This window comes from Lynx canadensis, chromosome B2, assembly GCF_007474595.2.
Source record: "Lynx canadensis isolate LIC74 chromosome B2, mLynCan4.pri.v2, whole genome shotgun sequence".
NCBI lineage: Eukaryota > Metazoa > Chordata > Mammalia > Carnivora > Felidae > Lynx > Lynx canadensis.
The window spans coordinates 78831021-78854688 of record NC_044307.1 but is presented as its reverse complement, the minus strand read 5'-3'; the positions used below and the strand labels follow the sequence as shown (position 1 = coordinate 78854688).

Here is a 23668-nt window from a genome sequence, read left to right as displayed (position 1 = left end):
GTGAGGACTGAGTATCAATGTTTTTAAAGTATTTCACATATGTAAATATCTGAACACACAGTAGTTTTTATTTTGTTATCTGTAAAAAAATAGGGTAACAGATGCCTGTCCTGTCTTTCTCACGGATTGTTGTAAGAAGGAAGTAAATGAAAAAGCTGCAAAGAGCACTATATAAATGTTAGTACTTCCAGCAAGCAGGCAATCAGTTAGTAGGAATTGTTCTGGTCCTGCAATATCAGGAAGCTACATACTGAGGAGAGTGTAGTCCATTATGCAATTGTAAACAAATTGCCATTTTTACCATTCGGAAATTGAAGAATGGTCAATGTAAACAAATCTACTTAAGGCTTGCTCAAGAACAGTACTTGTTAATTTACTGAAAAATGCTTTCCAAGTTGTTATTTCAAAGTCACCAACATAAGTTGGTGATGAATAATTTAAGGATGTTACATTAGAGTGGATAGATTTTTAGAGAAGTTAGTATGGCTTGGGTTTTCTTTCATTCGAATTTAGTAGATGTTGACATGTATTGATCCTGAGCATTGTGGTACTTAAGTTTTCTGCATTTTAACCCAAAGAAGGTGGGTTCAAAGCACTCTTGGGCTCGAGTATAGATACAAGAAGACTTCCTATTCCTGAAGCAGGAGACTGACCTCTAAAGATGTATTTTTCGGGGTGCCTGGGTGATTGAGAGTCCAGCTCTTTATTTTGGCTCAGGTCATGATCCTAGGGTCCTGGGATTGAGCCCTGCATTGGGCTCCACACTGAGTGTGGAACGTGTTTACGATTCTGTCTCTCCCTCTGCCTCTCTGCCCCTCTGCCCCACTCACGTGCTCTCTCTCTCTCTAAAAAGTTTAAAGAAATAAATAAATAAAGATGTATTTTTCTTTCACAACTGACCAATATAAATGAGTCCTCTCTGAATTACTTTATATAGGGCTCCCAGAATTTAAATGTTATCTTCCTGGATTTGAGGGAAATTGCTTTTTTTCCCTACAATGCTGTTGCAGTTCACCAAAAAACAGTCTTTACTGGACGTTAACACACCTCTCCACAATGGGAACAATCTAAAAGGATGACTCTTAACTTGTTTTCAATGGCAACAATTTCTAAAATAGTTACATGTCTGATGTAGACATGAATAAAGCCAGTTAATGGAAGTTTCTTTGGACTTCTTCCAAGAAACCTTCTCCCCTCCTAAATAGTTTTGGTCCCTCTTACTTTTTTCTCTCCTCAGTTAGATTTAGAACTCAACGTAGCCTGGAATGTGCTTTTTGAGTATTTTGGTTTTCCATCAAAATGCCCACAGCCTGTTGTACCCTGCACGTAACTGGGAATCAATAAATGGTTTTTGAGTTCATTTATTTAGTCTTCGGAACAATGGCTTTGTAGTGAAATTTCAGTTAAAGACTTCTTCTAATCAAGAGTTGTTTCATTCTCCTCAATAATAAGATTGGAAGGTGTTTTCTTTCTTTCTGGCAGAATAAAATCTGCATGTCCTGGTGAAAGCTTAGGAAATGTATAATTGATGTATTTTTGAAATGCTGCCCTTGTTTCCTGCAATTCCTCCTCCAGGAAATCCTTCCAATTTGTCATGATGCCTAGTTGTTTCACTATGGACAGCAGCTCCCCCTGGGTGTTAACCAGCTTATCCATCACATTTCCAAGTGTGGCCTGATGTGTCTTCTCTGCCTCTTGGAGCACTTCCTGAACCTCTTCTTGCTTCTGCCTCTGAGCCATACAATAGTAGACGTTCATTTCATGTTCTTTTTCTTTTATCAGTTGGCTCACGTTCTTCTTTTGATCCTTCATAGCTGTTATACCGGTATTCAAAAGTTCCTCCATGGCCATTCTACAAAAGATATGGATTTATAAGTTAGATGGGTTAGCCGCTAAAAACAAAAAGATGTTGCCTTTCACCTAAGATGGATGAGACATTATTGCATTGTTTAGATGAGCCACCAGTCTGAGACAGGCAGGTAGAAATGAGCTTTTGGACTGCATTAACTGTCAACAATTCAAAAATATTTTTCAAGCAGGGAGGTCACTCACTGAGTTTCCTGCTGGAGGCTAAGGCGAGGCCTACTAGACGAGTATCTGGTAGTTTTAGGGACCTGTGTCCTCTCTGGCTAGAAAAATATGAATGCAATGTGTAAAAATGAAGAAATGTAGGGTCAGAGTTCCAAACCCTTAGAGAAAGTATTTCTCTGTATCAGTCCAGCACTTCCCTTTAGCCAGAGGGGAGGAAATTGTACTCATAGTTTTATCTGAACAATACTCTATGATAGTCGCCTGAACCTTTTGGTCTCAAAACACCTTTTCACTCTTAAAATGATCAAAGAACCCAAACGACTTTTGTTTATATGGATTATATCTAGTGGCACTGATAGTATTATAATTAAAAGTGAGACATTTAAAAAATATTCATAAATTTATGTAAGGTATGATTAAATCTATTAAATGTAATTAACTTACCTTTTATGAAAAATGTATTTTCCAAATTAAAAAAAATGGTGAAGGCGTGCCTGGGTGGCTCAGCTGGTTGAGCGTCTGACTCTGGTTTTGGCTCAAGTCATGATCTCATGGTTCATGAGTTCAAGCCCCACTTTGTGCTCTGTGCTGACAGTGTGGAGCCTGCTTGGCATTCTCTCTCTCTCCCTCTCTCTGCCCCTCCCCTGATTGCTCTGTGTCTCTCTCAAAATGAATAAACTTAATTTTTTTTAATTGGTGAGAAAAGTGGCATAATTTCACATTTCTTTTTGTAAACTCTTTACTTGTCTAGCTTAAAAGCAAGGAAGATGGATTTTTCATATTGTTTCAATCTGTTGTGACATCACACATCATAAAACCATAGAAAATGCCACTATATACTTGTGAGGTAATGAGAGTGAAAAGGCAAATAACATCTTAGTATTATCAAGAAAATACTTTGACCTCAAGAACCCCTGAAAGGGTGTTAGGGACACTGAGCAGTCCTGGGATCACACTTTGAGAACCACTGCTGAACGAGTTCACAGACCTCTGGTTGTTTTGTGTTTAATTATATGAAATTTATAGCAGCCAACTGTTTTGAATTCTTACCGTGTCCAAGGCAAGGCAAGTAAATGAGCATCCCATATATATATATTTGCACAATATTTCCTCAGAACAAATCCCATGAGGTAGATCTATTATTACGCCTATTTTACTGATGAGGAAACAGGCTCGGAGAGGTTAAATAATTTGCCCTATTTCACTTAATTAGTAAAGTGGCAAAATGAGCAACCTAGGCAGTCTGAGTCCAGGTTGAAAGCTTTTAGTTGCTGCAAGATACTCTGGTGGATGCCTTTGGTTAACCTAGTTTGAGTAGAACCTCTAAAGATTTGAGAATCAAGTAATTTACAGATGTGATTCAAATATTTAGGGTTGTTAATGAAAATCCTCCCCCCCCCCACCTCCTAGTCTAACACAATCATCCCAAGACTTGGCATCTGCCCTTCTTCTAACTGCTTTCTTCTAAGATACAATTCTCTCATTGTCTCCAATTCTTTCAACTTGACTTTCAAACGTGGCCAACTTCCCCAATCTTGAGGTAAACATCAGTTGTCCCCTCACCTCTCTAGCTGCAATGCTATGTCTCTCTTCTCCCTTTTCCCACCAGTCAGGCTGTATCTATGGTTAATAACAAGGGTTAACATTTACTAAGTACTTACTACCTGTCCTGCTTTAGATTCTCTCTCTCTCCCCCTCTCTGCCCCTCTCCCCTACTCACTCTCTGTCTTAAAAAAAATTAAATTAAGTATTTTTTAATACAAATTACCCATAATTTCTTTTTCTCAAAAGAGGGCCTAGAAATCATATCATATGAGGAAAGACTAAAGTAACTGGCTTAGTACTTTTTGTTTTTTTCTTTTCTCCTCCAAATGAAAGCTTGGACAATCTCTCTCTCTTCTCAAGTCTCTTAAGGATCACTACGCAGAGAGTGAGAAGCCAAGTGTGGATGTGAGGATGAGACTGAGCACATTTTGGATCCACATTAGGAAGCACATGACAAGAAGAGGCATTTGGCATTTTAACCAACCACTTCAACCACCTGCAAAATTCCTGTTACAGAAGCACTCGGGAGGCTCCTCAGTGCCTGGCAGGCATCCAACAAAAGGGATGGCAGGTTCAACTCGATGACCTCCAATGGCCCTCTGACATGATGTGAATGTTTATGCTTCTTTCTGTAAGTGGTGGGGTCTTTCTGCCATCTCTAATTTTATGAGGCTCTATTCTTGGAATTTCAGAATTACATACCATATTTACATGTAGTGCTGGCCAGAAATGAACTATTTTTGAATAGTTTTAGTATGTGTCCTATATATGTGTGTGTATGTGTGTGTGTGTGTGTGTGTGTGTGTATATATATGTGTGTGTGTGTGTGTGTGTGTGTGTATATATATATATATATATATATATATATATATATATGATTCAGTCTGATATTTTACAAAATGGGTTCTCAGAGAAGAAAAATAGATTATTGGGGTGCCTGGGTGTTTCAGTCAGTTAAGCGTCTGACTTTGGCTCAGGTCATGAACTTGTTTTTGTGAGTTTGATCCCCACTTCAGGCTTTGTGCTGACAGCTCAGAACCTGGAACGTAGTTTGGATTCTGTGTCTTCCTCTCTCTCTGCCCCTTCCCTGCTCGCAGTCTGTCTCTCAAAAATAAATAAAGATTTAAAAAAACTTTAAAAACGTAGATTGCTAAATAAAAAATAGAGACTAATATATAATAATCCAACCTCATTAGACTCTTGGGGAAAAAATGAAGCATGGAAAAACCATACCAGCAATTAATTTGTGCTTTGGTCTTTAGGGCCTCTCTTAGCTCCTTCTCTCACTTTTTTGGGGACACTGTTGAAATGGTACAAGATATATAGCTCACAAGTTTAAAGAATAATATCTGTCCATTCCTTCCCTTCTACCTATTAAGTGAACTTTTCATTTCCCCATATATTTTGCTAAGAGTACACTTTTCAACCTCCTTTCTATGTCTATCAGTAAAAATCCTGGCTCTCTTAAGACAGGATGAACCAATGCTTCATTTCCCCATTTCTTCAATTCCTAAATTATAAAGGGATTTGTTCCCCAAACTCATTTGTCATCAAGTATTTAGGGTGATGTTGAAAATTTGCCTGATGTGCCCACAATAAGCTATTAATCCATTTTTTCACTTGAACTATAGGACTGTTAGCACTATTTTAATCAGTTATAACCATTGTGTTGTAAGGAAAATATATTCTGATTATCCGCCTGAGAAGCTGGGAACCAAAGGGCACCTGGGTGGCTCAGTTGGCTAAGCATCCAACTCTTGATTTCGGCTCAGGTTATGGTCTCATGGTTTGTAGGATCGAGCCCCACGTCAGCTCTGCACTGACAGCGTGGAGCCTATTTGGGATTCTCTCCCTCTCTCTCTGACCCTCCCCACTCATTCTCTCTCTCTTTCTCTCTCTCTGCCTGTCTCTCTCTCTCAAAATAAATAAACATTAAAAATTAAAAAATAAAAGGAAATTGGAAAGCTGGTCTTGCAGGATTAGTGATACCCTCAAACTGAGGCGACAGGCATTATATAGGTTTGGTTGTGGGCGCATCTCCAGAGACCACCCTTCAGCAGTGCATTTATATCTCAGGGTTATTTGCATTCTTAACCTTCCCTTGGTTCTACATCATTACACTACCCACTTTCCCCTCTACATGTTTGCTCATGCTGTCTTCACTCTTTTCAGTCTTTCACAAATGGGATCTCCTTCCTTCCAAGTCCCAACCCAAGACTAACTGCCTCCAACAAACCTACCTCACCACACAGCTTGCACCCTTGTTACTTGACCTTTCCAGGGCTTTCCCAGCACTTACATGTTCTTTGTACCTGCCCATCTAGCCTTGGTCTGTGGGGCAGCCATGCTTTAGTTACTTCACATGTTGAAGAAATACCCTTATTTCCTCACACTAGAACTCAGGACCATATCCACAGAAGACACTTTATAAGCTCTGGTGAAATGAGAAGGGTAGTATAATGGAAGGTCATAAGCTTCGGTATCATATAGACCAGGGTTCACATCAGGCTCTGTCACCTCTCCTCTACATGACCTTCTCTACATGACCTCTAAATGAGGTTGCTCAGTCTCTCTCTTAAGTCTCAGGGTTTTCATCTGAAGATATGGAGAATGATAGAATCCCTCAGGAAGGGATATAAGACTTCAGTGAGAAGCACACAAAGGGCCTTGCATGTGCTAGGTGGTAAATAAAAGGTAGCTATCATTAGGAATTAGAGCCATGACCACAAAATTCCTGAGCAGCCACTTCATTCATGCCTTTGTCTTGGACTAGAAAACACTTAGAAGAACCTTTCCAGGCAAAGCTTGCCTGACTGCTTGCTTGCTTGCTTTTTTTTCTTCCTTCCCTCCTTCCTTCCAGCGAAAGAGTATGGTGTCTCCTAGATAATCTATTTAGAATCTAATCACCCCAGTCCACAAAAACGTTTTCTGTGAATTTAACATATTTGTCATAATATGTATGTGTTTGGAATACTTAAGTCTTGATAGTTTCTAGTCAAATAAAAGATCTACAGTTGAATTCTAAACACTTGTCCTTCTCCATGTATTGGTTTCTGCAAATACTCTAAGAAACACTGGAATCTAGCAATGTCTAGAAATAAGATCTGATGTACTGCAGAGTGAGTTCAGCTAATTAGAACAAATTTGAAACTTTGTTTAATAAATATATTTTTTAAGTTTATTTATTTTGAGAGACAGTAAGGGAGCGGGGAAGGAGCAGAGAGAGAGAGAGAGAGAGAGAGAGAGAGAGAGAGAGAATCCCAAGTAGGCTCCATGCTGCCAGTGAAGAGCCTGACTCTGGGCTTGAACTCATGAACTGTGAGATTATGACCTGGGCTGAAAACAAGAGTCAGATGTTTACCAACTGAGCCACCCAGGCCCCCCATGTTTAATAAATATTTAAAGAATGCATACCCTGTGCCAAGCTCTCTTCCAGGCATTTGGAATACATTAATGAACAAAATGGACACTCCAGTTGGATACACGTAAACAACAGACATGGCAGTTCCCTAATTTTAGTCAACTGATTTAATAAAAGGCAGTCATCGAAAATATTCTATTCAAACCTCAGAGAAGAAAGGGCTGGGGCAGCAGGGGGTTTGTGGTGGTGAAGGCAACAGAGTGAGGGAAGGAGCAGACACTGCAGGCACATGAGGAGTGGTTCCAGAAGCCCCTAAAGGAGGAGCAGAGTTCCTGTAGATGTAGGGTGGGGAGAAGGGAGAGGAGGATACTACCTTTCACCACATTGGACCACAACTCATTTGGGAGTTACCGCCTTCTCTACCTTTCTCCCAGAATCCTCTTATACCTTCTTCTGCCTCAATGATGATTTATAGCCTATGCATGAAGAAAGGTACCACTGAAACAGCCACAGCTGCAGCCCTCATTTTTACTTATCTGCAAAATAAGACTCTTAGAGGACTTTACCTTTGGCCCTGCTCTAAACAGTTCTAACAAAGAAGATTTTTACCCATTAACTACACACAAATCGATTTGTTCGTTAAGTCAAAGAGCAAAGCAAAAGAGACAAGTCCTAGACTAGATGGCAAACAGAAGTTTCAGTCCTGGTTCTGCTGCTGCAGCCATGTGATCTTAGGCAAGTCACTTAACACCTGGAAACTGTGGTTTTTCTCTTGGTCCCAATAATCACTAGGGATCCTGACTGTTTTCCTGTTAAAACTGGCCAATTCCATCAAATGTTCATTGCATACGTAATAATGGTTACTTTGGGGGCACATGGGTGGCTCAGTCGGTTAAGCATCCAACTCTTGATCTCAGCTCAGGTCATGATCTCACAGTCATGAGATTGAGCCCTGCATTTGGACCTGTGCTGAGGGTGGAGCCTGCTTGGGATTCTCTCTCTCCCTCTCTCTCTACCTGTCTCCTGCTTGTGCTCATGTCTGCTCTCTCTCTCTTTCTGTCTCTCAAGATAAATAAATAAACGTTAATTTTTTTTAATGTTTATTTATTTTTGAGAGAGAGAGAGAGAGACAGAGCACAAGCAGGGTGGGGGTGGGGGTGGAGCAGAGAGAGAGGGAGACACAGAATCCAAAGCAGGCTCCAGGCTCCAAGCTGTCAGCACAGAGCCAATGCAGGGCTCAAACTCACCAACTGTGAGATCATGACCTGAGCCAAAGTCAGACACTTAACCAACTGAGTTACTCAGATGCCCCAAGAAATAAACATTTTAAAAAAATGATTACTTTGGTACTCTTAAAAACAAGTGATCTGATTTATGTAAAAAGTATTTGTGATTATGTAAAACATAAGGCTATAGTTCATCAAAAGGGCACGAATGAGACAGACCCATTATTTAAAATGAAGTCCTTGTATGGAAACCAATTTGTCAATAAATTTCATATATAAAAAAAAAATAAAAAAAAAATAAAATGAAGTCCTTGGGAGACAGAGAGGGTAGGAAAGCAGTAAGTCAGGGCTTAACAAGTTTTGCCCTATATATTTCCAAAGTGTCAATTTTATTTATAGTGTGTATTACTTGTGTAATAAGAAAAAGACCAAAAGTAACACATCCATGCTAGTGTATGATATCAGCTAGAGAATGTGAAGATTGCCTTTTATGTGTTTATGGGGAAATATTTGTTGATTTCTCTCCTTAGCCTCTTAAAACTGGAGAATCAGAATGAAAAACACATTATTTACGATGGTAGTTATCTCTTGAGAGTGTGGAGAGGAAGGAAAAATGATTGAGGAGCTTCACGTGGGAACTTCAGAAGTGTTAGCAATTTTCGGTCTCTTCAGATAAGTGGTAGGTCATTGAATATTCATGTTATTTTTGTTTAAACCACACACACATACACACACATTATACAATGTATTATATATTGTTCTCTATGCTTGATATATTCCATAATAAAAATGTAAAAACACAGGGGCGCCTGGGTGGCTCAGTCGATTAAACATCCAACTTCAGCCTGGGTCATGATCTCACAGTTCGTGAGTTTGAGACCTGCGTTGGGCTCTGTGCTGACAGCTCAGAGTCTCCTCGAGTACTCACTGTCTCGTGGAGGAAACCAGCAACTTAATCGTGCAATGAATGTTTTATGCAAAAAAGGATTCTCTGTCTTCCTCTCTCTCTGCACCTCCCCCACTCATGCTTTTTCTCTCTCTCTCAAGCTAAATAAATAAACTTTAAAAAAATGTAGAAACACAGGGGCACCTGGATGGCTCAGTTGGTTGAGTGTCTGACTTGGCACAGGTCATGATCCCGTGCTTTGTGTGTTCGGGTCCCGCATTGGGCTCTGTGCTGACAGCTCAGAGCCTGGAGCCTGCTTCAGATTCTGTGTCTCCCTCTCTCTATGCCCCTGGGAAATATGTGCCTCAACCTTATCCCTTTCACCAAGTTGATTTGGCCAGAGTAAGATACTGATTTGCAAATGTGTTCTCTGGAATACCTTTTCTGGGCCTGGATTGCCTCCTGGGCCATCTGTCTCTCTTCAGCCCTGGCCTTCTCCACAGCCTGGACCTTCTCCCTGTGGCACTCCATCATAATCCTTTGGATTCTATGCACCATGCGCTGTTCTGCAGCCAGGTGTTCTCTCTGTAGTTCATCTTCCATGTTTTGGTGCATCTCTATCTTGGTTTTAGCTGCCATTTCCTTTGAGAAACAGTTTGACAGCTTTAGATGTTGCAGCTTTGATGTCTAAAAATGCACACTAAGAGGTTATTCAAATCATAGTTCATTAACCTGCTGGAATGTGCACCTGTGAACACTGATGATTTAAAAGAAGAGTGTGTATAATATGGAAAACTTTCATTTATATGATGCACCAGAAATGTGCAAACTATATAGCATAAATATTTATTTAGGTAATATTAGAAGGGAATATGAAAAAAGGGAAAATAGGTCTGTCTCTTTTTCCTTGATTGTCCCAAATCCTATAGTGTCATATTATCTTTACACATAATTAGAAATACATAATATGATTCTGTTAGGAAGTCAGTCCTGGAAAATGACAGAAATAATGACTGTGCCTCCAAAGTGTCTCCTGGGTGTGGGGGCCGGGGGGAGCCTGAACTCAGAGAGCTAACAGTTGCCCATTACTCTAGTCACAGGAGCTTGCTGGCCGGTCCTCCTGCCATTTGGGCATTCCAGCTCACTAGCGTTGAGGGGTCCTCTCTTGTTCACTAAAGGGACAGGAACAAATGCTCCATTACTCCAGGGCAGAAGGACCTGTGGATGCCTTTGGCCAAGTAAAGTGAGGAGGCACTAGTCAAACCAGGACTCAAGAAAAACAGATTCTCAAAGAAAACCCTGTAACCATTCTGGAAATGCCAACCAACTCCACTGTGTGCCAGGCACCATGCTGGGCCCACACACTACAAACATAAGAAGGCTAGAATCTTCTTTAAAGAAATGGAAAGACATTCCCTGCTCATGGATTGGAAAAATAAATATTGTCAAAATGTCAATACTACCCAAAGCTATCTACACATTCAATGCAATCCCAATCAAAATTGCACCAGCATTCTTCTCGAAACTAGAACAAGCAATCCTAAAATTCATATGGAACCACAAAAGGCCCCGAATAGCCAAAGGAATTTTGAAGAAGAAGACCAAAGCAGGAGGCATCACAATCCCAGACTTTAGCCTCTACTACAAAGCTGTCATCATCAAGACAGCATGGTCTTGGCACAAAAACAGACACACAGACCAATGGAATAGAATAGAAACCCCAGAACTAGACCCACAAATGTATGGCCAACTCATCTTTGACAAAGCAGGAAAGAACATCCAATGGAAAAAAGACAGCCTCTTTAACAAATGGTGCTGGGAGAACTGGACAGCAACATGCAGAACGTTGAAACTAGACCACTTTCTCACACCATTTACAAAAATAAACTCAAAATGGATAAAGGACCTAAATGTGAGACAGGAAACCATCAAAACCTTAGAGGAGAGAGCAGGAAAAGACCTCTCTGACCTCAGCCGTAGCAATCTCTTACTCGACACATCCCCAAAGGCAAGGGAATTAAAAGCAAAAGTGAATTACTGGGACCTTATGAAGATAAAAAGCTTCTGCACAGCAAAGGAAACAACCAACAAAACTAAAAGGCAACCAACGGAATGGGAAAAGATATTTGCAAATGACATATCGGACAAAGGGCTAGTATCCAAAATCTATAAAGAGCTCACCAAACTCCACACCCGAAAAACAAATAACCCAGTGAAGAAATGGGCAGAAAACATGAATAGACACTTCTCTAAAGAAGACATCCGGATGGCCAACAGGCACATGAAAAGATGTTCAGCGTCGCTCCTTATCAGGGAAATACAAATCAAAACCACACTCAGGTATCACCTCACGCCAGTCAGAGTGGCCAAAATGAACAAATCAGGAGACTATAGATGCTGGAGAGGATGTGGAAAAACGGGAACCCTCTTGCACTGTTGGTGAGAATGCAAATTGGTGCAGCCGCTCTGGAAAGCAGTGTGGAGGTTCCTCAGAAAATTAAAAATAGACCTACCCTATGACCCAGCAATAGCACTGCTAGGAATTTATCCAAGGGATACAGGAGTGCTGATGCATAGGGGCACTTGTACCCCAATGTTCATAGCAGCACTCTCAACAATAGCCAAATTATGGAAAGAGCCTAAATGTCCATCAACTGATGAATGGATAAAGAAATTGTGGTATATATACACAATGGAATACTATGTGGCAATGAGAAAAAATGAAATATGGCCTTTTGTAGCAACGTGGATGGAACTGGAGAGTGTAATGCTAAGTGAAATAAGCCATACAGAGAAAGACAGATACCATATGGTTTCACTCTTATGTGGATCCTGAGAAACTTAACAGGAACCCATGGGGGAGGGGAAGGAAAAAAAAAAAAAAGAGGTTAGAGTGGGAGACAGCCAAAGCATAAGAGACTGTTAAAAACTGAGAACAGGGGCGCCTGGGTGGCGCAGTCGGTTGGGCGTCCGACTTCAGCCAGGTCACGATCTCGCGGTCCGTGGGTTCGAGCCCCGCGTCAGGCTCTGGGCTGATGGCTCGGAGCCTGGAGCCTGTTTCCGATTCTGTGTCTCCCTCTCTCTCTGCCCCTCCCCCGTTCATGCTCTGTCTCTCTCTGTCCCAAAAATAAATAAAAAAACGTTGAAAAAAAAATTTAAAAAAAAAAAAAAACTGAGAACAAACTGAGGGTTGATGGGGGGTGGGAGGGAGGGGAGGGTGGGTGATGGGTATTGAGGAGGGCACCTTTTGGGATGAGCACTGGGTGTTGTATGGAAACCAATTTGTCAATAAATTTCATATATATAAAAAAAAAAAAAAAGAAGGCTAGAATCTTCCTCCTCAAGGACTCACTGTCTCATGGAGGAAACCAGCAACTTAATCATGCAATGAGTGTTTTATGCAAGAAAGGAGGCAACAATGAATTCTGTCTAGAGTTTCAAAACTTTCATTTGAACATAAATTTGTATCTCTATTTCAGGGATAACAAGAGAGCATAAAGAAATTAAGTTATTTCTCATAGTGAGTCAGTCAAAGAACTAGGAACAGAAAACAGGGTTCTTAATGTCAGTTTCTTGCTTCATTGTTGGCCGTGATGCTAGGGTCCTTCAAGAGATTCATCAGTGTATTTTCATTCCAGACACCCTGTACAACCTTCTAATTACAGTAAGCACTACTGCTTGCTTTCTCTCTCTCTTTCTTTTGAACTCTACATCTCATGGGAAACTGAAATAATTTTAGCTTTGCAGAAAAAAGTGTCTCAACAATTAAAATGTTTGTTAGACTACAGTTTTTTTCAAGAGAAAGAAAGTCTTCAACTTCTCACTTTGGCTACTTCAAGGGTGAAAATTTTTAAACAAAATGAATAAAACAACAGAAAACAACTTTAAGAATCTCTCCAGAGTGGCCTCAGTTCATGTATTTAGAAAAAATTTTTAAGGGAAACATTGGCTGTTTAGAAATGCCAGCTAGGTTTTCCATACTACAGAAGGCTTTGCCTCTTAAAGGACTAGAACTTTTTGGTAATAAAACATTTTGAATGGAAATATCTCTAAGTGTCTGTGACGTCTACCTTACTTCATAAAAAGAGTAGAGTGAACACACTTTAACATTTCTTGGTGATCTAGGCTGGTAGATAAAGGAGAATGATTGTATTGAGCTAAATACTTTGTACTACACTTAGTAATCGTTCAAGTTTATTGGGTTCCCTGTCTCGGTTATGAATGACCCCAGACTGCTTTGCTTTTGGAGATCTGATACCTGGTTTTTGTAATGTTTCTTGTTCTTTACATGCTATTGTGCTGAGAACTCTCTGTTCTAACTGCTGTCTGTGAGCTCCTTTTTGTCATTTCTAGTTGCTGGCATTTAATCTATTTTGGATTTGTGAAGTTGAGCAGCCACATCTGTTGGGCTCAGGCTGTCAAGTAAGTGTAAATAACATTTGAGTGGGGAATGGAAAGGTTCTGCTATGAGTAATAAGCCTGAGTTTCTGTCTTGTAGTCAGAGGCCTTTATTTAAATTCCCAGGGGATATTTTAAATTATTTCTGGGTTTTCAAGTGTATTCTCAGTAATTGAAAGGGCTGAATGGTTGAGCTTTAGATAAATGAAGTAGTACATAAAATATTTTTATTTGAATCATAGAATTTAAAAATGACACCCCAGCCCTTTATTTTGGCTGGGTTCTGAACTTGGATTCAAAGAACTAAAATGGAGTCCTTCCTTTATGTAATGATGTATTAAAAGCAAAATCATTTTACTGCCTCACAAAGCATGTGGGATATATATTTAAAGCTACAAAAATAATTCAGTGACTTACTATTTGGCAGTGTTCTTATTCAGTGGAAAGCCTCCCAGTTAAATTACTTTTACTGAAATGCATTTTGAGTAAATCAGCTCATATATTGAGATATTGTAAGAAACAGCCTCATGAAACCCATCATATTTACTGTGCAGATGTTTGACAGACATTTATGACACAACGTCTCCCTTAGGAGAAGTTTCTCTCAGCTATCACATGCAGGAATATCTGGGCCCCTCTATCTGATTTGTTTTTACCTAATGGATATGGTGATTCATTGAATTTTCGTCTTTGCATTGACTGCCAGAAAGCTCAAGGCCCAAATAGTGAAAATTGCACAGGAACTCATGCACACATACAATTTTAAGTTTTAAATTCACTCCTGACTTCATTATATTTTCTACTCTGATTTTACCTTAGGTTCCATTTCATCATTTGCTTTTTAATATTATTGTATTTGAATAAGTTAATATAAAAATCTTTTCAAAATAATGTCTGTTCATTGGGTAAGATCTTGAAATTTTACTCAACAGCAAGCATCTGAGACTTACGCCAAATTCTTAATGTTATAAAAGAGTAATACACAGTGATTTCTACATACCAGAATTGAATGGTATTTGGTTTTAGAAGGGCTTGGTTTTCTGCTCTATATATTGGTAATCTTAAACTTTAATACACAGAAGAATCAGACAGAATGCTGGTTAAAAACCTTGCCCCTGACTCTGTAGGTCAGGTGGAGCCTGGGAATCTGCATGTTAAGCTCCCAGGTGAACAGATTCTGAGGCAGGTGGTTCATAGACACCCCCCTGAGAAGCAGTACTGATGTCTATGTCTGGGTATCCTACAGTTGAAACAATCCTATGCATCCCTCTTAGATAAATCACTCTTTTGTTATATAAAAAATGTCCTGAGATGGCAGTATAAATGTGAGTTCCCAAACCCTAGACAACTATTTTAGAAAGGTCAACCTCCTTGTAACTTTTCCCCTTTCCATTTTCTTAGGACTTCCTCTACTTTAGCACTAAGTGTATCAACTCCACTCAAAGACAATATGAGGTACAGTCAATGTGAGCTCCTTGAAACAGGCATCACAGCTAAATTATCCTTCTATCTGCACAACATAATGCCAGGAGCAATATTCAAAATACTGGGGCACCTGGGTGGCTCAGTCAGTAAAGTGTCCGACTTAGCTCAAGTCATGATCTCACCGTTTGTGAGTTGGAGCCCCACATCGGGCTCTGTGCTGACAGCTCAGAGCCTGGAGCCTGCTTCAGATTTTATGTCTCTCTCCCTCTCTCTCTGCCCCTCCCCTGCTTACTCTGTCTCTCTCTCTCTCAAAAATAAATAAATAAACAAAAAAATTTTTAAATGTGCATACTCTGGCTGCAGCATTGGGGCAGGGTCCAGCTTTGGAGTTTCCCACCAATTTAAAGGGGTAGCCCTTTTAATTGGGGGAGGTCTTGGAGACTGGGGAAGCAGCCAGGGTGACTTAGGTGTTAGGGAGCTTGGCGAGTGGCTATCTATCAACTGATAGAGAAGTATTTAAATGCTTATGGTCATCCTGGCAGATGTCAGCTGAACAGTAGGCCTGCCTAGACATGCTAGAAACGTTCTTCATGTTTTGAACTGAAAAAGGGAATGGGTGTGGACCACTGCAGCCAACCTCTTGGGAACCAGGCCACTGGTGCCAAGCAGGGAGGATCCCACTACCCTTTAGGAACCAGAAGCAAAGCTCCCTTTGCTGCCAACAAGTTTCCTGAGGACTAAATAAGGATCTGATATACAGTAGGTGCTCATTGCTGAAACAATGAATAAATGGGGCCAGTGGTCCCTGAACTGTTTGTTAATTATGTTCTTATTAAGTTAGGCCAAACCTGGGGCCAGACTTCTGCCATTTTCCTTCCAGCCTCTGACCATGAATTGTCACATCTATACCATGTCCTTTCCTATACCTCCTGTGGCCAACATGTAATAGTTCTATATCCTTTTCCTTTGATCAGCTTTTGTAACTGAGGTACTGAACTAAATAATGAATTCCTGGGCCTCTGCCTGGAAAGTTTGCTAGTTACCTACAATCGTGTGTTCGAACAGGTTACAGGTTACAAAGAGGACCCTTTGTTTTATGACCTTTGGCACTGCAGGAAATATTCAGTAGCAGCTCAGGGTCCCTCTTGGTATTGCAGTAAATGCAAATTTAGGGAAAAGGATGCAATCAGAGAACCCAGGAGAAGGAAGAAAACAGCCTATTTCTTCATTCAGCACCAACTTGAGCACTTCTAAGTCAAGGCCCTGTATGGGACACCGGGCTAGAGTGGTAATGAGAGACAAGCCCTAATGGAGGCTACAGTTGTGTGCAGGTCAGACATTCAACAAGTAATCACACAGTCTATTTAACTGCAGTGATGTGTGTAAAAGGGGACAGGGTGTCAAGGGGAGAGTGATTCAGGTAAAGTAGTGATGTTTGAGCTAAATCTGATGAGGTGGGGGAAGGACATTCTGACAGAGACCCTGAGGTGGGAAGGAGGTGGAACACTCAGGTTTGAGGACCCAGAAAAGGGCCATGAGAGAGAAGAGAGGCTGGCACAAGAGATGTGGTGGGTAAGGCAGGCAGGATGGCTCCTTTGGGCCTTGAAACCCCATCAAGGTTTGGGTTCAATACATCAGAGATTCTCCTGCACCCATTCATCACTGCTGCCTCTCATCTGTGAGCCTAGCATCTCTTCTGTGAAAATCCTGGGTCTCCTGACCAACCTCCAGGAGACACCCATCAAGGTTTTACAGATTTTGTTTTTCTCTTCTCCCTTTGCCAGAGCTTTCCACTGATGTATGTACTCTTAAAAAGACAACAAACAAGCCATTATAAAAACCTGTAAGTCTTTTTGATGTTCTTCTTCCAGAATCTGAATATTCATTTTGTGTTTGTCATTTGCTTCTTCAAGTGCCTTCTCGATTGCTTGTTTTTGGCGTTTATCAGCCTTTGAAAGAAACAGTCCAAATTTATAAATATTTATATATTAATATGTACACTTATATTAACATACATTTTTCATGTTTACTGAAAATTAACAACCACTATGGGGCCCCTCATCACTTGCTCCGTTCCCATCTCAAACCTCTCCCAGAAAACTGGCTGCTTTAGCCAGAGATGCCCTAACACATCCCAACCTAACATGGCTAACATCACTGTTTTGTGAACTGCTAAAGAGGGTTTTAGTATAAGCTGCTGGGTTGTCTTTTATTTGGCACTTTATTTCTTGCTTGATTGACTATCAAAGTAATGTATGCTCATCGCAGAAAATCTGGAAAATACAGAGAAGTGGAAAGATGCACAAAGCAAGAATTTGCTGAGAAAGGAGGCTGAGCACCATCCCAGACCCTCTGCATCAGGTGTTCAGAAAGAGGTTCTATTATTTTATTTGAAGAGAGTGCCCAGATCATTAGATATGATGACATTCAAATTGTAGATTACTCACAAAAGCATTGCCTTATATTAGGGTATATAATTGATGGTTTGCAATTAATTTGAATTTTACTATTATTGATAAAGATAGAGGACTACTAAGATTTTTATTCATATATCCTTTGCACTTGGTGCATTTTGCACTTTCAAAGTACTTTAATACCAAGCTTGTGCTGGTACTAATGCTGGACAGTTCCAACACCATTTGCTATGATGTCTATGTTATAAAGGAACTGAGAAATAATGCTCTAAGCACTGTGGCTTGTCCTGCCCTCATGGAGCATAATTCTCTTCAGGAAGTCGTTTATGTTATTCTTCAGGAAGAAGTGGAGGTTGGAGGATTGAGATTTTGCTTAAGTGTCTGCGATCTATGAACCTCAATACACTCAAATTGCCCCTATGACCCTCAGCAGTCACAGGGACAAGGTATCAAGGACTTTGGAGAGAAGAGAGCAAGGAGAGTAGGCGATAATGCAGCATTTGGAAAAAAGAAGAGCACTTGGTCAGGGGTATTTCACACTGCACAAATGTATGGTCTACATATTAAATATTAAGTGATAATAAACAATTATCAACAAGGGTGTCTTTTTTTGTTGTTGAAGTTTTAAGCCAATGAGAATAAAAAAAGCAGGAGTCATCCACACATAGGGGCAATTTAGAAGGAAGGGAGCTCCTAATGGTGTCTGCCTCTTACTAAGCAGCTCCTATGCACCTGACATTATTTCACTGAACTCTTTCAACAGTCCTATAGAATATTATTGTTCCTCTTTTACATTTGAAGAAGCCAAGACTGCAGAGTTGGAGAACTTGCCCAAGGTCCCACAGATAGCCAGGATTCAAAATCAGTTCTGCTTATTGTTTCAGACAAATCCAAAAAGTGAAAGAACTCTAAAGATGCATTTAGGTTGATATTCAGTTTCTTTTACCTGCACCCACACATCAGCTTCTGCTTTTGCAATACGTTCTTTGAGTATTTCCTCTTGGAATTGCTCTTCTTTATTCAGAATATCTGCCCCAATATCTGTGCATTTGAGGAAAAACAATCACAAGTATCCACAGACTGTTTTTTCTTCTTCACTATGACCTATTTATTAGAGTTATCTAAAAGATATACCCTTTTAGGAGATGCCAATCTTTTCTTTAAAGGGGTACACTTTTCCGTAATTAATGAGAGGGAACTCACAGCACCGTTGGGTCTTGAGACAGTCTGTTCCTGTCATCACACTTGGGCCATACAATAGGCAACTGGGGAGGTAAAGTGACAGAAAAGAGCATTTTGTGTTCCTAAAATAGGACAGTGAGGGAATATTCAAGTGATATTAGCACATTATTCTGCTCCTGTCTCCCTGTCCCTCTCTGGATGCTGGCGTTCTCTCCCTCGGGAAAGAGGCAGCAGAAAATGCTTTCTTCACTCTCAAACCTTCTTTCTTCATGTGCAGATCTTTGTGGTTTAGCCGTTTCAGTTGTGGAGTAAGGGGGCAGCTGTTTAGTACTTGTCTGTCAATGGTCTCATTTAATTTCCACATAACATTCCCATAATGATAGCCTCCTTACCCGGACAAAAAAATAAAAGCCCACATAGGTTAGAGGACTACACAGATAGCTAGGACTACACAGATAGAGCGAGACCTGCAGCCAAGCTCCATCTCTGTCTGCCAGAGCGGACTGTGAGAGGTGGCTCAGGACTTGTACACAGGCTACGAGCCTTTTCAGTGCTCAAGTCACACACATAGTGAGCTTTCTCCCCAGTCCAACCTCTTACGCTACCTACCCTTCATTCCAGTTATTTCTCACATCTTTGATTTGTTGAATTATTAACTTTTCATGTGATTAGGTCTTGACAATTAACTTCCTAAAATTACAAAGCATGTCTTATATTGCAGTGTCTCTCTTACGGTGCTCAGCTTGGCAACACCATTGTAGACACATGTGGTTGCCCAGTATCTCTGCTCTCCCTCCAGTAACAGAAACCATTTTTCTCAAGAATGTCCCTCTCTCACTTCATGTTGTTCTGGAGGGGGGGGGGGGTTCCCTGCAAATCACTGCAGCCATCCTGCATGTCCCATCACATTGTCCCCATCCTCCAGGCCATAATAATCAGCCCAGGATTGGGCACATGCTCCAGCCGGGCTAACCAGGCTCTTCTCTAGGATTTTATATAAGGATGTAAGGAGAACATAGCTTTTTTTTTTCCCCCCTCTGAGATTTCTAAGCTGGAGGTAACAGCCACATAGAGCAGTCTGGGACAACTTTTATTCTTTTCCCCTCTCCTGTAAGCCTGGTTGCAGGAGTAAACAATTAGGCCAACTCACTGAGAGCAAGTGTGGCTACATTGAAAGCCCTGGAGCCAAATCCTGCTTGGGTTTCTCTGTTAAAAGGCCAAGAAATTCTATTTTATGCATGGTCTAGTCTGAGTTGTGTTTCTGTTACCTGCAAATGAACATCCATGTTTGGTGACATTAAGAGTCTATGATACTAGATTATCAGTGAACCTAAAAACAGAGGGCAGGGGATACTATAGTAGAGATGGACATATACTTTGTAGGCTCAACACTGTGCAGATATGATTATGAAAGATCTAGGAAGAAAGGTGACTGAGCATGGGCCATCAGTGTATTAAATTTCATAAAAATGTGATACAACTGTGGGTTGCTATTATTCTTTTTTAGCCTAAATCCCATTATTTTATATTATTCTCAACCCTGATTGTACAAGAGGATTCCCGCATAGCTTTAAAGAAAAAATACTCAAAAAGGAAAAGACTACTGATACAAAGAATAACTTGGATGGATCTCAAGGGCATTATATTGAATGAAAAAAGCCAATTTGAAAGTTATGTATTATATGATTTAATTTATATAACAATCTCAAAGGGGTAAGATTATAGTGATGGAGAACAGATTAGTGGTTGCCAGGGGTTCAGGTTAGGGTGTGTAAGGAGTAACACAAGGGAGTTCCTTTATGGTGACAGAGCAGCTCTACGTCCTGATTGTGGTGATGGTTATACAACCCTACACATGATAAATTTCATGAAACTATGAAACAAGAAAAAAATGCACATAAGTTCTGTACCTGAGTTAATAGTATTATTCCAATAGCAATTTCCTGGTTTTGACTATATACTAGCATTATGTAAGATATCAATGAGAGAAACTGGAGGAATACATGGGAACTCTGTTGTTAACACTTGTGAGTCTTAAACTATTTCCAAATAAAAACTATTAACATATGAAACAAACAAACATAAAAAACCAACACATGCTGAAGCCTGATTCTGAAGGTTCTAATTTAGTGGGTCTATGTTGAATTAATATGAAATCCAATGACTCTGTATTTGTAGTAAAAACAAATTTTTTTAAATGTTTATTTACTTTGAGAGAGAGAGAGAGAGAGAGAGAGAGAGAGAGAGGGAGCTCGAGTTGGGGAGGGGCAGAGAGAGAGAGGGAGACAGAGAATCCCAAGTAGGCTCGGCACTGGCAGGGCTCAAACTCATTCATGTACCATGACATCATGACCTGAGCTGAAGTCAAGAGTCCAATGCTTAACCAACTGAGCCACCCAGGTGCCCTGTAAAAACAAATGTTTTAAAAGCTGTGTGCACTGCTAGGGTTGAGGACTACTGCACTATGCAATATTCATTTAACATTTATACAGACATTCCCACATACTCTTGAGTTTACTCATTAAGAACATTGACTTAACAGTCAATGACAGGGATGCTGGGGTGGCTCAGTTGGTTAAGTGCCGACTTGGGCTGAGTTCATGACCTCACGGCTCATGGATTTGAGCCCCACCTTGGGCTCTGCACTGACAGCTCAGAGCCTGGAGTCTGCTTCAGATTGTGTCTCCACTCTCTCTCTGTCCCAACCCCACTTGTGCACTCTCTCTCTCTCTAAAATAAACATTAAAAAAACTTTTTAATAAAAAAGTCAATGACAAATACAGTTCACTGTATATAAAATATTAATTTCTACCTAGTTAGATTTAATTTTGCTTATCTGGATTCAGATATCTCAGAAGGCATAAGAAGTCAATCATTAAATGCATATCTAAGAATGGATATCCACTGGCCTGGGTGTAAAAAGCCAAATCATATCAGAGATTGTAATTAATAAGTCACACTAAACATTTACTAGAAGTTGAAGTCAGTTTGGGTATTGATGTTTTTAGAGGATGATTCCAATTTGACCTCTCCCTGTACTGTAGTTTTTTCAAAACACTCTCCATTCTTTAGTTTCTCATATTTTCAAAGATCAAGAGTGAAATTAAATCAGTAGTTTACCAGGTATAAAGGAAGAGAGGATCAGAGAAGTATCTGGAGAGTCCTTAGGAAAACATTTCTAAGGCTCAAAGTCAGACTACAAACTCTGATGGGGATAAGGAGAGAAGGAAACCTGTAATTACAATCTGATTTGCTTGTATAGTAAACATTCTCAGGTTATCTCCATGCTACCTATGTTTATGTCACCAGCTACTAGTAAAGGTTATAGCTTCACTATTTATTAAGGTGTTACTTGGAGGTATTTCCTCTACTATGTGTAAGGAAGTTGCCAAAGTATGGGCCAGGGCAAAAAGAACTCCTGTTTACTATTATATGCCAACAAGTATTTCATTAAAGCCTCATAACCAACCTGCTAGAGAGGTATTAATATCCCTACTTAATATAGGACTCCCAACATCTCTATAAGGAAACACACTGAGAGGCTAAGTGTACTGTCTAAGGTACACAACTGGTAAGCAGAGAAGCTGGATTTCAACCCATATTCTTTTCATGCCAAACAGACACCCCTGCAAGACAAGCAACTTTGATCAGAAGAGCTGATAAAAGTCAATATAGCAGAAAGAATAGCACATAATGCCATCAAATATTAGAACAAAGGAAAACAGCATTTACTTACCCAGTATATCTTTGTGAGTGTAAAAGCGTGTCTTAAATGGCTTGTATTCATGGATCCGTTTGAAGGTTTCCCCCAAAGGGGCTGGTGGAATTATTTTATTACAAACAGCACAGCAAACAAAGTTCCTGTAATTCGGATTTCGGATCATAATTAAGATGTCTTTTACTATGTGCAGTTAAAGTACCCTCAAGATCAGAAATAAAAGTTTTAAGAAAATCTGGAAGTTTAAGGAAGCTAGAAGAGGATCAAGGTTTTAGGACGATGTTAGAGGCTGGTAAGGATGAAATGATTCGCCATGATTAGGTAGTGGTTCTGTGCCTAATGGTAAAGAACGGCTCTAAAAGCCTTTGCCACATAAGGTATGGGCACTGGATTTGGGAAGATTTAAGCAGTGGCTCTCTTCCAGACTTTAGCACTAAACTGTTAACTTACTTAGCAACTGTTGCTAGGTAAGACAAGCTTTGCTCATAAAAGCAACTAGAAATAATGAGGAAAGGGAGCATGGTAGAGCCATTCATTTCCCAGATACTCTCTGTACTAGTTTCCTATTGCTGCTGTAACAAATCACCACACATTTAGTGATTGAAAACAACACCATTTACTCTCTTGCAGTTCTGGAGGTCAGAGGTTCAAAATGAGTCTTATGAGGCTAAAATTAAGGTGTCAGCAGGGCTGGTTCTTTCTGGAGGCTTTACAGGAGAGTCTGTTTCCTTGCCTTTTTTACCTTCTAGAGGCCACCTGAATTCCTTGGCTCATGCCTCACATGATGTAGCCTTTTCTCCCCCTGTGTGCATGGACCTCTATGCTTCTTCCCCTGATCTTCAGCCTCCTTCTTAATAAGGATTAAGATTATATCAGGCTCATCTGGATAATAAAGGGTAATTTTCCCATCTCAAAATCCCTAACTTGATCATATCTGCAAAGTCCCTTCTGCCATATAAGGTAACATAATCACAGGATCTAGGAATCAGGATCTGAACATCTTTGGGGGTGGGGTAGAACAGGAGGAATCATTTTTCAACCTACATTTTCTTTTAAATGGTTTATTTAAAGGGGCACCAGGGTGGCTCTGTCATTAAGTGTCCGACTTTGGCTCAGGTCTTGATCTCACAGTTTGCAAGTTCGAGCCCCATGTTGGGCTCTGTGCTGACAGCTCAGAGCCTGGAGCCTGCTTCGGATTCTGTCTCCCTGTCTCTCCGCCATTCACACTGTCTCTCTCCTTCAAAAATAAGTAAACATTAAAAAAAATTAAATGTTTTATTTAAAGAATTGATTTCTTTTAGCCCAGCAAAGGAGAAAAATTAATAAATTAATATATTTTAATTAAATTTTTTAATGTTTATTTATTTTTGAGAGAGAGACTAAGCATGAGCAAGGGAGGGGCAGAGAGGGAGACAGAATCTGAAGCAGGCTCCAGGCTCTGAGCTGTCAGCATGGAGCCCAACATGGGGCTCGAACTCATGA

At 40.2% G+C, this 23668-nt stretch overlaps 1 protein-coding gene across 1 annotated transcript; it reads right to left on the bottom strand.

The window, feature by feature from the left end:
• Positions 1-1366: 1366 nt before the first annotated feature.
• On the bottom strand, positions 1367-22352 carry CB2H6orf163 (chromosome B2 C6orf163 homolog). The gene is made up of 5 exons (XM_030314584.1): positions 22205-22352; positions 18233-18327; positions 16714-16821; positions 9489-9691; positions 1367-1852 (listed from the first exon to the last, which is right to left on the bottom strand). The coding sequence occupies exons 1-5, from the start codon at positions 22350-22352 to the stop codon at positions 1417-1419; spliced, it is 990 nt and encodes a 329-aa protein (XP_030170444.1). The 3' UTR covers positions 1367-1416.
• Positions 22353-23668: the final 1316 nt, after the last annotated feature.